The 14,892-nt window shown below is 45.8% G+C and overlaps 1 protein-coding gene across 1 annotated transcript in view; it reads left to right on the top strand.

The window, feature by feature from the left end:
* The window catches only part of TET3 (tet methylcytosine dioxygenase 3), a 122,840-nt gene extending 109,635 nt beyond the window's left edge, over window positions 1–13,205 (top strand). Inside the window, exons 10-11 of the mRNA XM_003793390.3 lie at window positions 4,451–4,787; window positions 5,346–13,205. Coding sequence (XP_003793438.2) covers window positions 4,451–4,787; window positions 5,346–7,132 — 2,124 coding nt within the window. The 3' untranslated portion in view covers window positions 7,133–13,205. The remainder of the gene's footprint in view (window positions 1–4,450; window positions 4,788–5,345) is intronic.
* Window positions 13,206–14,892: the final 1,687 nt, after the last annotated feature.

Raw genomic sequence — 14,892 nt, 5'->3', positions numbered from 1 at the left:
GTGATGATGGGTGTGGGGCAAAGGGGAGAGAATAGGCGGAAAGAGAAAGTTAGGAGGAGGTAGGCAGGCATTCAGGCCAAAGGTGACAGGGCCCAGGCAGGACTCGCCGGTGTGTAATGGAACAGATGTCAGATGATTTTGAAAGGACACCTTAGAGGACTTGCTGGTGGGCTCCGTAAGAGATGGGAGAGAGAAGACTAGAGGACCTTGCCAGGGTTTTTTGCTTGAAAAAGTGGACAAGTGTTGGGAGCATTTTCTGAGATGTATAACGCAGAAAGGCCAGCAGGGTGAAAAATCAAGAATTCTATTTTGATATGCCTGCTAGAGGTGTAGGCAGGGGTGAGGGAGGATGTGGAGAGCAGAGTTCACAGGTAGATGATGAGTCTGGGCGTGATCGCCAGGATTGTGTGTGTGTATATTGCAGAGAGGTCAGGGCTTAGCGGGGTGTCCTGGAAGGTACAGTGCTCTGGCCTACTCTTTAGTTAGGTTCTGAGCAGACAGGTCTGTCTGTGGCTGAACGAGAGGCCAGGACAGCAGCACATCTGAAAAGGTTTTAGCTCCTGATCCTGGCCCCCTCCCCAGGATTTCCTTTCTCCACCTGTCTTCCATCTCCATGCCCAAGTCAGAGAAGCAGCAGGCAGTGCCTGCCCTCCAGTGTGAGGGTTTCTAGCTGAAATATACAGGAAGGGCAGGGCTTCAAGGGCTAGAGACGCAGGGAAGGAGGGGGATTTGGATTCTAGAGTTTCTAGAGTAAAAAGAAAAAAATTGTTTTCCAAAAATGAAAAACATTTTTCTAATTAAACAATAACTATTCATTGTAAAAAATTAATAATATAAAAAATAGGCTAAGTGCCTATTCAAGGGATTCAAGCCTTATTCCCAGAATGTTGGCAGGCTAAGGCAGTAAGATTGCTTGAATCTAGGTGTTCAAGACCAGCCTAAGCAACATAGCCAGGCTCTGTCTCTATAAAAAACAAAAACACCTGGGTGTGGTGACATGCATCTGTAGTTTCAAGCTACTCAGGAGACTCACACAGGGGGGATCACTTCTGCTCAGGAGTTAAAGGCTGCAGTGAAGCTATGATGATGCCACTGCACTCTTGTAGGAACAGAAGAACAGAGTGAGAACCTGTCTTAAATCAAATAACATTTATGCATGGTGGCTCACACTTAACAATCCTTGCACTCTGAGAACCTAACACAAGAGATTTGAGACCAGGAGTAGAGACCCCCATCTGTACCTAAAAACAGAAAAATTAGCCAGGTGTTGTTGGTATCTGTAGTCACAGCTACTCAGGAGGCTGAGGCAGAAGGATCATTTGAACTCAGGAGTTTGAGATTGCTGTCAGCTAGGGTAATGCCACACTACTGTTAGCAGTTTGATGACCATCCATTCATACCAGCATGTGTGTACTCGGGTATGGCTATATAATGTTTTTTACAAAATGGGATCACATCATATATGCATACTGTTCTCTGACCTTTTCTTAACTCATGGGTAACTCAGGTGTTCTTTGTCAATGGATATAGACTTAATTTTATGAGGCTACATGTATGTATATGCATACATATATCTATCATTTAACCAGTCCTGTGTTGATGGACAGTAAGCACTTGTAGACATTTCTGTTCTATGAAGTAGGAGGGTCCGCCCTTATTATATCTTTGGGTAATAACCTCCTTGAGACCTTGAGATTATACTGAACACTTACAAGCTTAGTGTCCTAATTCTCCTGCTTACTTGCAAAAAGTGGATTTTGTTAGTCTTTTTAGTCTTTGCCCACCTAATTGCCAAAACATATCTCATTTTAATTTTTTTAAATTACTAGAAAGATTGAACATCTTTTTTCTATTTTCTTGCCTATTTTAATTTCATCTTTGTGAATATCCTATTGATGTCTCTTGGTGATTCTTTTTTTAGTTGAGATGGCCATATCTTTTGACATTTGTAAGGTATCTTTTATAAGTTAGGGATAGAAATACAATTTCTACCTTATCTTTTGCATTTTACCTTTAGTCCATTGTTTATGGCACTGGGTCTTAGAGAATGGTAAGAAGCAGTGCTGAAGGCTAGTCCAACCCAGAAAGTACACAAGAGTTTAGTCATAGCAAATTAAGTTGAATACCCATGCGTACTGTGGAAAGAAATGTGATGAATAGAGCCATCAGCAAAGGAAGAACTCCAAGTGATAGATAGTAAAGTTGGTGCTATAAAAATGTAAAGTTCTATTTAATGATAAAACACCACAATCAAAAGGCTAATACAAATTGAGTAACTTGAGCTATCTTTGAATAAAGAAAAACAGGTCATGGAACAGCATGTATGTAGGATGTGTGGGATTTTGTCTAGCTTATATGTGCACACCTGCGCATGCGTTCAGGTGTCTGGATGCGTGTGCTAACTGTGGCTAGCAGTGCACAGAGCTCCAATTGCTGCAATATTTCCAACGAATTACAAGGGAATGATAATATACAAAGATAAATATAAAGATAAATAAATGATAAAAAGTATTGTATGAAAATGGGCAAAGGCATATATAACTTACCAAAGAAGGAAGACAGTTGTATTAAAGTATACCAAGGATTTGTTTTAATCAGGTTTGGTAAGATATGCAGACCCAGAATGATTGTCATGAAGGAAGAAGTTTATACTTACAGATCTCTAGAAACAGGAGGCACGGGTGCTACTCTAGGGGTTGGGGGAGACTTGGGAGGCACCTGGGTTGGTCAGGAGGCTGAAGAAGAGCGGAGAGCATGGCCCAGAGTCTCCTTCCCACCCTTGGAGTCTTCATTGGGTTTTTGTGGGAAGAATGTTTCAGGCAGTGGGTGGTTTCTAATTGCTAAGTACCTGGACCTGGGGTGATTTGGGGTAGGGGGTTATTATTTGTGTTTGATGAAGGAAATGACTGGGGGTATGGACAGTCAATCATGTATCAGAGGTGTACTATCTTTGTGAATTAACTAGCCCGGAGAGGATTAATCAAGATCCCAAATGCCAGACCATCAAGAATGTAGAAAATTTAGGCTCACACCTGTAATCTTAGTTCTTTAGGAAAACCACTTGAGGGTAAGAATTGGAGCTGTGATGACTGCTCTGCCACTACTGCCTAGGTGACAGAGTGAGACCCTATCTCAAAATTTAAAAAAAGAAAGAAAAGAAAATAGTGAATACAAAAGTAGAGTGGAGGGTAAAGTTGGAAAAAAGCAAACCTGATTGAAAAATACATACCGATAAGATAGATTTTAATACTGAGCAAAAACTGGTTTGGCGCCTATAGCTCAAGCACCTAAGGCACAGCCACATACACCAGAGCTGGTGGGTTCAAATCAAGCCTGGGCCTGCCAAACAACAATGACAACTACAACCAAAAAATAGCCGGATGTTGTGGTGGGTGCCTGTAGTCCCAGCCTCTTGGGAGGTTGAGGCAAGAGAATCACTTAAGCCCAGGAGTTGGGGGTTGCTGTGAGCTGTGATGCCATGGCCATTCTACCCAGGGCGACAGCTTGAGGCTCTGTCTTAAAAAAGCAAAACAAAAAAAACTATAGGCAAAAATAATAGGAAAGTTGAAACTCAGATTCTGCTGGTATGAGTGAAAAACCAACTCATTTTCGAGGGCTTTGGCAGTATGTGGCAGTTCTACTTCACAGAATTTATCCTGTGGAATTAAGCATCTTAGAAAATTTAGTTAAAAGATATTTCAAAAGGTATTAGGGTGGGAAAAAATTGGAAATGAGTTTGAAATATTTAATAATTGATTAAGTAAGCTAACACACCAATATAGAATTGTTTGCACAGCTTTTATATCACATTGGGGAGAATATTTATGGCTCAAGGAAATATACTATGTTGAGAAAAAGTGAATTTATTAACAAATAACCATATGCATAATATCCTTTGAATTTACCAGAAGATAATTATGTACTTAAGTATGAATATATGGCCCTAGGTTTTACAGTGATAATTTCTGGGTAGTAGAGATTAAAGAAACAATTTTTGTTTTCTTTTTGCTTGCCTAAATTTTCTACACCCAACACATAGTTTCTAATAAAAAGAAAAATATTTTAAGAGCAAAAGGAAGCAAGCAGAGTTTGAGAACTAGGAGGTTCATGGTAGAAGATCTGAGGGCCCCATGAGGTGTCATGAGTGGCAGTAGTTCTGTACCAGAGAGCAGGGCAGGCCTGATGGCCCCAGCCCTGCTGGGATTGTATGGAATGATGTGCATAGGAAGGTGGAGAACACACTCTGAAAGCTGGTGATGCTGCTCCTCCCTGAGCAAAGATATATGTGCTTACAGAAAGTCTAGGTAGGAATAGTGGGGAACGTCAGAGCTAGCTGGCATTGAGACCATGGGGGGAAAGACAAGGTTGTGTATTTGGGGTGCTCAGAGGCCTCCCTCCCAGCACTCAGTCCCCCAATTCCTGTGTCCTCTCCCTACCCTGCGTGGAACAGGTCTGTACCTTGACCAAGGAGGATAATCGCTGTGTGGGCAAGATCCCTGAAGATGAGCAACTGCATGTCCTCCCCCTGTACAAGATGGCCAACACCGATGAGTTTGGCAGCGAGGAGAACCAGAATGCCAAGGTGGACAGCGGAGCCATCCAGGTGCTCACCTCCTTCCCCCGCGAGGTCCGGCGCCTGCCTGAGCCTGCCAAGTCTTGTCGCCAGCGGCAGCTAGAAGCCAGGAAGGCAGCAGCTGAGAAGAAGAAGCTTCAGAAGGAGAAGCTGAGCACTCCTGAAAAGATCAAGCAGGAGGCCCTAGAGCTGGCAGGTGTCCCAACCGATCCAGGTGTGTGTGGGGAGGGCATCCACCTACCCTACCCTCATTTCCCACCTTATGTCAGGAATTGGGACTTCTGCTTGCTATGTCAGTGAGAAAGGTACCTGCAGGTCAGAAAGGATCCCATACCTGGTGGGAGGCACTTGGGGAAGCAAGTACAGAGAGGGCTCGGTGTTTGGAAGGACCTGAGCTTGGTGGAGGAGCAGTGCTGAGCCTCTCCTTCAGGGCATGTGGGGGATGTGTCGGGTGTCTTGAGTTCCCATTCTCCAGGTCCATCCCTGCAGTGATCTCTACCAAGAGGCTGGGGTTGGGGGTGGGAATCCTTCAATGAGAACCACTGGCATTGGTAAAGGGGGATCCAGAGGAGGAGGGCTATGGATGGGGTGGGCCTGTACTGTTGGCACCCAGGGAGTAAGTCCAGGCTGAGACTTGGGCGTCACCTTGGCACTTCGCCTGCCCTGCCTATCTCCAAAGAGGAAACTCCTCAAAGAAAGAGGGCATTCTATCCCTAGTCCTCTGCTATGGGGTTTGCTGCTCCTTCGCCAGCTTGCCTTCTTTTTTCCCCAGGCTTATCTCTGAAGGGTGGATTGTCCCAGCAAAGCCTGAAGCCCTCCCTCAAGGTAGAGCCGCAGAACCACTTTAGCTCCTTCAAGTACAGTGGCAACGCAGTGGTGGAGAGCTACTCGGTGCTGGGCAACTGCCGGCCCTCCGACCCATACAGCATGAACAGCGTGTATTCCTACCACTCCTACTATGCACAGCCCAGCCTGACCCCCGTCAACGGGTTCCACTCCAAGTATACTCTCCCATCGTTTGGCTACTACAGCTTCCCATCCAGCAACCCCATCTACCCTTCTCAGTTCCTGGGTCCTGGTGCCTGGGGGCATAGTGGCAGCAGTGGTAGTTTTGAGAAGAAGCCAGACCTCCATGCTCTGCACAACAGCCTGAGCCCGGCCTACAGTGGTGCTGAGTTTGCCGAGCTGCCCAGCCAGGCTGTTCCCACGGACACCCACCACCCCTCTCCTCACCACCAGCAGCCTGCTTATTCAGGCCCCAAGGAGTATCTGCTTCCCAAGCCCCCCCAGATCCACCCAGTGTCCAGGGACCCTTCTCCCTTTGCTCAGAGCTCCAACTGCTACCACAGATCCATCAAGCAAGAGCCAGTAGATCCATTGATCCAAGCTGAATCTGTGCCCAGAGACCCTGGTAAGATGGGCAAAACACCTCTGCCCGAGGCATCTCAGAATGGGGGCCCCAGTCACCTATGGGGACAGTACGCAGGAGGCCCAAGCCTATCCCCTAAGAGGACTAACAGTGTGGGTGGCAGCTGGGCCGTGTTCCCTTCTGGGGAGAGCCCTGCCATTGTCCCTGACAAGCTCAGTTCCTTTGGGGCCAGCTGCCTGACCCCTTCCCACTTCTCAGATGGCCAGTGGGGGCTGTTCTCTGGTGACAGGCAGCAGTCATCGCCCCATCCTGGAGGACAGCTGCGAGGTAAACCATGGAGCCCCTGCAAGTTTGGGAACAACACCTCGGCCTTGACTGGGCCCAGCCTGACTGAGAAGCCATGGGGGATAGGGGCAGGGGATTTCAATTCTGCTCTGAAAGGTGGTCCTGGGTTCCAAGACAAGTTGTGGAACCCCGTGAAAGGAGAGGAGGGAAGGATTCCAACCCCAGGGGCAAGCCAGCTGAACAAAGCCTGGCAGTCCTTCAGCGTGCCCTTGGGCTCCAGTGAGAAGTTGTTTGGGGCCCTAAAGTCCGAGGAAAAGCTGTGGGATCCCTTTGGCCTAGAGGAGGCGCCAGCTGAGGAGCCCTCTAGCAAGGGAGGAGTGAAGGAGGAGAAGGCCAGCGGAGGAGGTGCTGAGGAGGAGGAGGAGGAGCTGTGGTCAGACAGTGAACACAATTTCCTGGACGAGAACATCGGTGGTGTGGCTGTGGCCCCTGCTCACGGCTCCATCCTCATCGAGTGTGCCCGCCGGGAACTGCATGCCACCACGCCGCTCAAGAAACCCAACCGCTGCCACCCCACTCGCATCTCGCTGGTCTTCTACCAGCACAAAAACCTCAACCAGCCTAATCACGGACTGGCCCTCTGGGAAGCCAAGATGAAGCAGCTGGCAGAGAGGGCACGGGAGCGGGAGGAGGAGGCCGCCCGCCTGGGCCTGGGCCAGCAGGAGGCCAAGCTGTATGGGAAGAAGCGCAAGTGGGGCGGTGCCATGGTGGCAGAGGCCCAGCAGAAGGAGAAGAAGGGGTTTGTCCCCACCCGGCAGGCGCTGGCCATGCCCACAGACTCAGCGGTCACCGTGTCCTCCTATGCCTACACAAAGGTCACTGGCCCCTACAGCCGCTGGATCTAGGTGCCGGCAGCCAGCGTACCTCAGCGTCGGGCCTGGCCCGAGCTGCCTCTGTGGTGCTTTTGCCCTTACACCTGGGGGCGGGTTGGGGGTGCAGAAGTCTTTATCTATATATACATATATAGATATGCATATCATATATATGTATTTATGGTCCAAACCTCAGAACTGACCCGCCCCTCCCTTCCCCCACATCCCCAGCACTTTGAAGAAGAAACTACGGCTGTCGGGTGATTTTTTCCGTGATCTTAGTATTTATATCTCCAAGTTTTTTTTTCCTCCCCCATTTGTGTGGGGGGGATTTTATTTTCTCTTTGTTTTTAAAACTCTATCCTTGTATATCACAATAATGGAAAAAGAAAGTTTATAGTGTCCTTTCACAAAGGAGTAGTTTTAAATTCCATTTAAAATGTGTATTTATTGGATTTTTTAAAGCGACAATAGTAATGGTAAAGGATCGGCAGGAAAGGCCAGCAGTGCTCACCCCTGCCCAGCCTTGCTGGGCCCAGTGAGCTCAGCCACTCGGGCGCTGACGAGGTCCTCTCAGCCATCTGCCCCTCACGAGCCAAGTGCAGATTGTAGCCACCCAGTCCAACCCTCCCGACAGATACACCTTCCTTTCAGGGAAGGGAGTCCTCAGGACAGCCTCTGTCCTCTCAGTAGGATGGGAGAATCTATAGAAAAAATATCTGGGGTCCCTTTCCCAGTCCCCAGCTTGGAGTCGTAGGGGGCAGATGTACCCCAGGCCAGGCCTCTGAGATGCTGGTGTAGATTTCCCCAGAAACTAGGTTGGAAGTAGACAGCTTCAAGCTTGCTAGTCTCCACACTGAATCCTCTCTGTCCGTTATTTACCAAGTCACACTATGTCTGTTCACTAGGCAGCACCTCATGATGGAGCTGGAGTTGAAAGGCTCTTGGAAGCCACATCCACCATGTTGCCAAGTCAGTACATCCTGGGCTGAAGGAATTTGTCTTAGTGGCATTTTTTTTAAGGCCCCAAAGTCTATGCTGATACTGAAAAAGGGCTACTGTATCTTTAAAAACAGGAAGTTGAACCCAAGCTGTGAAAAGCCAGTGGTGCTCTGTGCATGGTGGTGCTCTGTGCACGGTGCTGGTGCTCTGCGCTGCGCTGTGCAGAGCCTGGTGCTGTAGTATTGTGCTGGGACTCCTGACTCTTAGGCAGGTTGCATCCTGCGGGGAGCTCAGCGGACCAGTGTAATAGCAGTTAACACATCTATTCTTATTCCTGGATTTCCACATTGGACAATGGTGCATGCCTCACACCTGAGCCCACCCCTCCATGCTACCAGTGTGAGGGTAGGGGGCCTATACTTCAAAGTTTTAAAGTGCAAGAGTCAAACTTTTTCAGCAGGTTGCTATGATGTTCCTCCCTAATTGGTGCCATTTATTTCTCCATTTGATCATTTTCTTTATTCCTTCCTCCCCTCTCCACCCACTTTAACATGCCCCTTCTAAAATTCTGGTGCATTCATTCGGTTCTTTGAAATGAGAATGTGGTGCTTAATTTTTGTGACATTGTTAAGAGAGGTTGGGCCAGATAGGGGAAAGCAACACTCATCTACAGCAAAGTCTAACTTCTTGGAGTGTTGGTTTTTCCTGTGGTATTAGCAGAAATGATATCAGGCTACCCATGTGGATGTGTGTGGTGAATGGGGGGGCTTCATCAGGATGCACAGGGAAATGTGGCCACACAGTGAATGACCACCAAGCCCTAAGATAACATCTGGTATTTATAGAGCAGTCTTATTCAGCGATGGGTCTTCATCAAATTTAGCAATCAGATGGCAATGCTAAAGGCAAGTTCCTGAGCTTCCAGGTGCCTTGTGTAAGAGCTGAGAACCGGCCCGCTGGGTGTTTGCTGTAACTGGAAGCACTGGTGGAGAGTTGCTGTGAGAAGTCCTGAGCATCTATGTGGTCTGGTTTTAACTGTAAATAGTGAAAGATTTTTTTAAGCACTTTTGCCTAGATTTAAACAGCAACTTGAAAAAGAAAAAGTATGTTTTAACATGTGATTGTGGGAGAAATTGTAAATAGTAGCTGAATATTTAACGTGCTTTGTCTATCCTCCACTTTTACCATATTCTGTAAAGTTGCATTTATTTTACAGGACAAAAATGAAATATTATTGCTTTTGAAATAAATACCCAAGAGCTTATCAGGATTTAGAATTATTCAGAACTCAGATTTATAGGAAAACCTCTGACCTTCAGTCTGACAAGCTAAAGGAAGCAGAGTCTTTAATGAGCATGCTAATTTTCTAGTTTTGAGGAAAATTGGGTCCTTTAAATGCTATTTTGCTTATCGCATCAGTACTTTTATGCAGGTCTCATTTGACTCCGTGCTTAGGTAGATGCGGGGGTGCCTTGAAAACTTCATTTTAAATGATCTTAAGCAAGAAATACAATATTTTACAAAACATGTGGAGAATGTGACCGTCTGTATGACCCGTGGAAGCCCCAGGTTGGCTGTTGGTTTGGAAGATCCCGAGTGTAACCCAGGTGATTCTGATACTTGGCATGTGTGAATCTTCCTAATGTATGTTAAATATATTCTTCCCCTCATCACCCTTTGGTAGCAAAGCCATTAGATGAAAGGAGAAACCAATACAAGCTAAAAGCATGCGATGTCTGTCCCTCCCCCAGCTCAAACAGCCTTGGTTCATAAATTCTGGATTAGCAAACAGGCTGCTGAGAGGCGAGTCAAGAGGCAGTCTCCATTGGATGTCCCCATGCCCCTCAGTGGCGTTTCAAGAGTTAGGTGGTGCTGTTGCTATGCTCAAGCCCATGCTGATTTTTACATACTACATGTATAACCTACCTCAAATCTCAGTCATTGAAATTAGCATGCTTTAGACATATATTTAAAAAGTAACTATGCACAGCTCTTTATTCGCCCTTGCTGCTGAAGGTTTCTTAAAGAGAAAAATCAAATTTTTATTTTTTACTGGCACTATCATTTTTTAAGTCCTGAAGATGATTAACAGACATTTTTATCATGAGAAGAAAAATAAAGCCATTGCAACTAAAGAACCTAACAACATGACCAAGTTTTAGGAGTAATATAGCAACAGAAAACGATGGAGTCTTAAGAGTCATCTCCCCAGTGTGCCCTGTCCATGGATACCATCCACTCACAGTGCAAACATTCAGTTCCTCTTTTGCTTTTTGTTTTCCCTGCCTATTTCATGCAAGGGAAGTTACTTGCAAAGCTCTGTGCTAAGAGATTTTTTAAATAAAAATAGCTTTGCAGCAGGTTCTCACAAAATAACTGGTGCTAGCTCAAGAAACCATTATCTAACCATCAGAAATCTCAACTAAAGGTGTTGCATGGATTTTGGTGTTTGCTTTTTGTTTTGTTGTTGGGTCTGGTTTTAGCGGGCCTAAGTTTCCCACACCTTGGCTTCATGGGTATTGCTTTGCCTTCTCACCAAGATGACAATGGTGTGCATGGGAAGAGATTACACCCTTCCCCCTCTTGGTCCTTCCACCAGCCTCTTTTGGAAACAGTAGTTTGCAGAGCAAGGGATTTTAAAGTGCTAAAGCAACGACAGCAGTAGCAGAGCTTAATTGCTTTGTACCAAACAGCGGTAGATGTGAGAGGATGGTTGACGATGAGTAGATCCTAACCTGATTTCATTGAGAGAAATCCAGCCAGACTTTCAAGTTTAACTAACCACCACGAGATCTCAAACCAAGGCAAAGCTGGTGGAAAACTATACGATATCCCTGACGTGCCTCAACCAATGTCTCTTTCCTTTTGTTACTGAAGTGTGTTTTATGGACTAGGAAGCATTTTTATGAATTGAAATAGTCTAAATAAAATGGTGCTATGGTGTTTTAATGTGACTGTCCCTGGTCCTGTCTTGCTGAGGTGCTATCAACGTTCTGAAACCACAACCAACCAAAAACAAGGTGGGCTCCAGTCTCTCTTGGCTCCCTCCCCCCCCCCTTTTGGTGCTGTCTTTTTAGACCTGTTTACCGTGCTGTAATCTGCTCTGAGCAGCTTTTTGTTTTGTGTTATTGTTCTTCCCTTGGTGGCCAAACAAAGCTAGGCAAGTTGAGAAGGCAGCTAGCTCCCTTGCTATGGATGGAAGTGGGCCGGGGCCTGGCTTGGCAGGTGCTTTTATTTCATATTTGTCTTCTAAAGCCCAATGAGAAAGAAAGGGTGGAGGGATTTTGAGGGTTTAGTTTTCTTGTTTTCAGGAAGGAGAGTTGGGTACTGTCAACTCTTCTAGCATGGCAGGCATTCTCCTAGCCAGGGACACACATTTCCCCCCTGTGGCCCAGGGTGCTAAGCGGACATCTCTGGGGGTCCCAAGGGTATGCCAAAGGAAACCAGGGAGGTGCCCTTCCTTGCCTGGCACCGGCCAGGAGCACGGCAGCCAGGGGCTTCACTTCTTTGCTCCTCACAGCCCATAACCCAGCGTGCGTTTGTTTCTGCCTCTTGTTGGTAACCCCTTGTGTTCAGTCAGACTCAAGGAAGGAGTTTTCTTTGCGCACTCAATACCACTGAGGCTGCTTTTTAGTTGGTGCTAATCTAAAGTTCTTCTTGGGTCCACAGAAGTTATTTTAAAAACTCAACAGGAAGCTCCATTTTGTGTCATCCACTGTCACAATAATTTTTTTTTAAATACCTCAAAAACAGGACATTGTGACAACTTCAGTAAAGTAGATTACATGAGGGTCTGAGACCTGTAGGTTGTCCCTTTGGTGAACGTACTTGACCTTAAAAGAATTTGGGGTGGTTTTATTTTTCATTCTTCAGCAGTTAAAATGGCAGAACGCCTAAAGGAAGAAGCATGATTGACTCTTTAATTTTCTTTTTAACTCTTGGCTTTTGGATAAAATGTGAATTTCTTATGCCCATCTCGTTGAGCTTTCTCAGTCATTGTTGCTGTCATTTTAAGTGACTCCCTCAGAACCTAGTTTCATTAGCCAGCTGCATCTGCTGTAGGACACGGCCAACTTCAGTATACTCTGGACCAAAATAATGATTTTGAGGTGCATACCCCCGGCATAGGTTATACAGCCCTACACCCATGAGTGCATAGAGAGCTTTCTCCACAGGTGCAGGGGGCCCCTCTCTGGTGCTCCCAGCCCTTCCTCCTGTAGAGCTGCTGGCGAGAGCAGAGCAATAGGCTTCTCCCTGAGCAGAGACCACTGCACAGAAATGCAAGGTCTAAAGTTGCTTTTTTGCCTAAGAATCCGCAAGCAATTTGGCCTACTTCCTCATTTGCTTCTATTCTGATATCAGGGATGCTTTTTGTAGTATTTTTTGCTCCCTCCTCTCATTTTGACTACCCACATTCAGGGGTAACTCATCACTCTTCACATGGAGATTTAAATTAAAATACTAATTGGCTCATTTTAACATTCCAAATTTAATCAGTTCCAATACCTTTTTTTTTTTCTTTTGAGGGGAAAAGGGGAGAAAAACAGGAGTGATGTCATTTCTTTTTCATATATTCCACTTAAAGAAACAAGGGCAGGTCGTATAGTGGCATATTAATATGTTAGACGTAATCTAGAACCCTTGTAGTTTTTTGATGTGTTTTATTTCTTATCTCTTTGAATTCCTGTTTGGTTACTTGGCTTCCAATGGAGGTGAACTTAACAACCATACTTGAATATTCCGTCTTGACTTTGTAAACTGTGGCTACTTGAAATGAAGTTTATCTGGGGTTGATGGATGAATGGTAGATTTTTGCAATGTCTCAAGGCAATAGGATGTGTATTATTAAACTGTAGATATTCTTAGTACAGTAAATTTATGCTGATAATTTTATTTTGTATAATTTTTATCTTTTTGTTAATATTTTTTCCTTCTACTTTATTGGTTTGCCTCCTGAGCTACCCCTCCTGACCCTCCCTTCTCCCCCAGTGTTTCAGTAAATTTAATTTTAGGGTGCCTAGAAATTGCAAGTATGTATCCTTTTTTGATTTGTATCTTATTATAATTTACACAAACAACTGGGTTTGTGAACTGTATTACTCCTGGTATCTTTAAAATATTGTGGGTGTTTTAATAAATTTTATATTTATTTTTTGCACTCAAATTCAGTGTGGGTCGTTTTTTCTCTCCCTCACTCCTCCCCATCCTACCCCAGCTAAACCAGGACTGGATTGTGCTACATCAGGTACCCTGTAATCTCACCTCCCACTATGTTGTAGCCGCACCAGTGAAGCCCTCACTAATATAGCAATGGCAGGATCTGTCCTTGTCCATTCTGCTGCCTAAATAATGGAATGTTCAAAGACTGATGGTTGTCAAAACTAGGTCTAAAGGGGAAGAGTAAAGATGGCCCTTTTCTCATCTATGTTTCTCTTTTTATTTTTTTTCTTTTATCTTTTTGTCCCCGTTTTTCATTCCGCTTGGAGATACTTGCCTCCCATTAAAATTAACTTTTGATGTTACCTTTGGTAAAGGATTACAAAACCTTGCTTGGTTCTGATAACTTAAGTCTAGTAGAGAGGGGCAGATACGGAACCCTGGATTCTTATATCCTTGGGGAAAGATTTTCCTTGAGGTCCTATGTCTGGAGCTACCTTCTCTAATTCAGACTGGCAATTCTGGTGCTTACCATTGTGTGAGAGGAATGAAGCCCTGAAAACATACCCAACACCTGTAACCCAGTGTATATTCTTGTCGGAGCCGCGAAGTCACTATGGAAGACCTGAAAGACAAAGCTTTGTCAAAGTCTAGACGCCTCCAGCCCCAGCCCCACTCCCACATCTGGAAGTCTTGGCAGGGCCCTGCTTTGCTCTACTTCTCTGCTGAGAAGCCAAAACCCAGGCCTGCCTGGCTTGCCTAATTTTCCTCTCTACACCTCAAACTATCTTGTTGTATGTTCACACCTCCCCCCTTTTTTGGGTGGTGGAATCTCACTCTGTTGCTCTGGGTAGAGTGCCGTGGCATCATAGTTCACAGCAACCTCAAACTCCTGGGTTCAAGCAGTCCTCCTGCCTCAGCCTCCCAAGGTGCTAGGATTATAGGCATGAGCCACCACACCTGGCCAGTTCACCCTTTCCTCTGCACACCAAGCTCTACTTCTTGGTACCCACCCCACCCCATCAGCTTGACTCTTGATGTGCTTCCCCTGTGGGACACACTTCACCCATCACTCCTTTCTGCAGTTTCTCCCCCTCACGTGCTCTCAGGCCCACCTTGGTCTGAGCCTACTCTTCCTCATGCTCACACCTTTCCCACTCCTCACCACCACACTTTTGTCAGTGTAGACAATCCCCTGGCTTTAATGTCTACACCACTCGCTTGCCTATCCCCTTGTTTCTCCAGAAAGAGCTGTCTTCTAAGCCGAGGATCCTCACCCTCACTGATCTCTCTGAAACCTTGGAAACCGTTCCTGGGCTGCATAGCCAGAAACATTCCATTATCCCATGACCCTGAAGCCTTCTGCCCCCTTTTGTGGGCCCTTTTGTGGCCTTTAAACACAACCCCAAGAGAATCAACTCACCCTTCTCTACAGCCCGAGGCCTTGTGGAGCCACCAGGCCTCAACTATGACCTTAATACCAATGATCTCCAAAACCATGCCTCGCTCAGCCTCCTTTATGAGTTTTGGCTACTGTATAGCTCTGGGTAGCTATCTGGCAGGACCAAAGTCTTAACACAACTAATACTGACCTCTCAACTTCCTATAAAACTTCCCACTATTTTCCTGGTCACATCCTGACTCCTGCTGAGTCTAGATTCTCTCCTCTCACTATCCTCAAACCTGCTTCTCTT

Source organism: Otolemur garnettii, unplaced genomic scaffold, assembly GCF_000181295.1.
Source record: "Otolemur garnettii isolate 467f Iridium unplaced genomic scaffold, OtoGar3 scaffold00068, whole genome shotgun sequence".
NCBI classification, from domain to species: Eukaryota; Metazoa; Chordata; class Mammalia; order Primates; family Galagidae; genus Otolemur; species Otolemur garnettii.
This window is presented reverse-complemented; position numbering and strand designations above follow the sequence as displayed.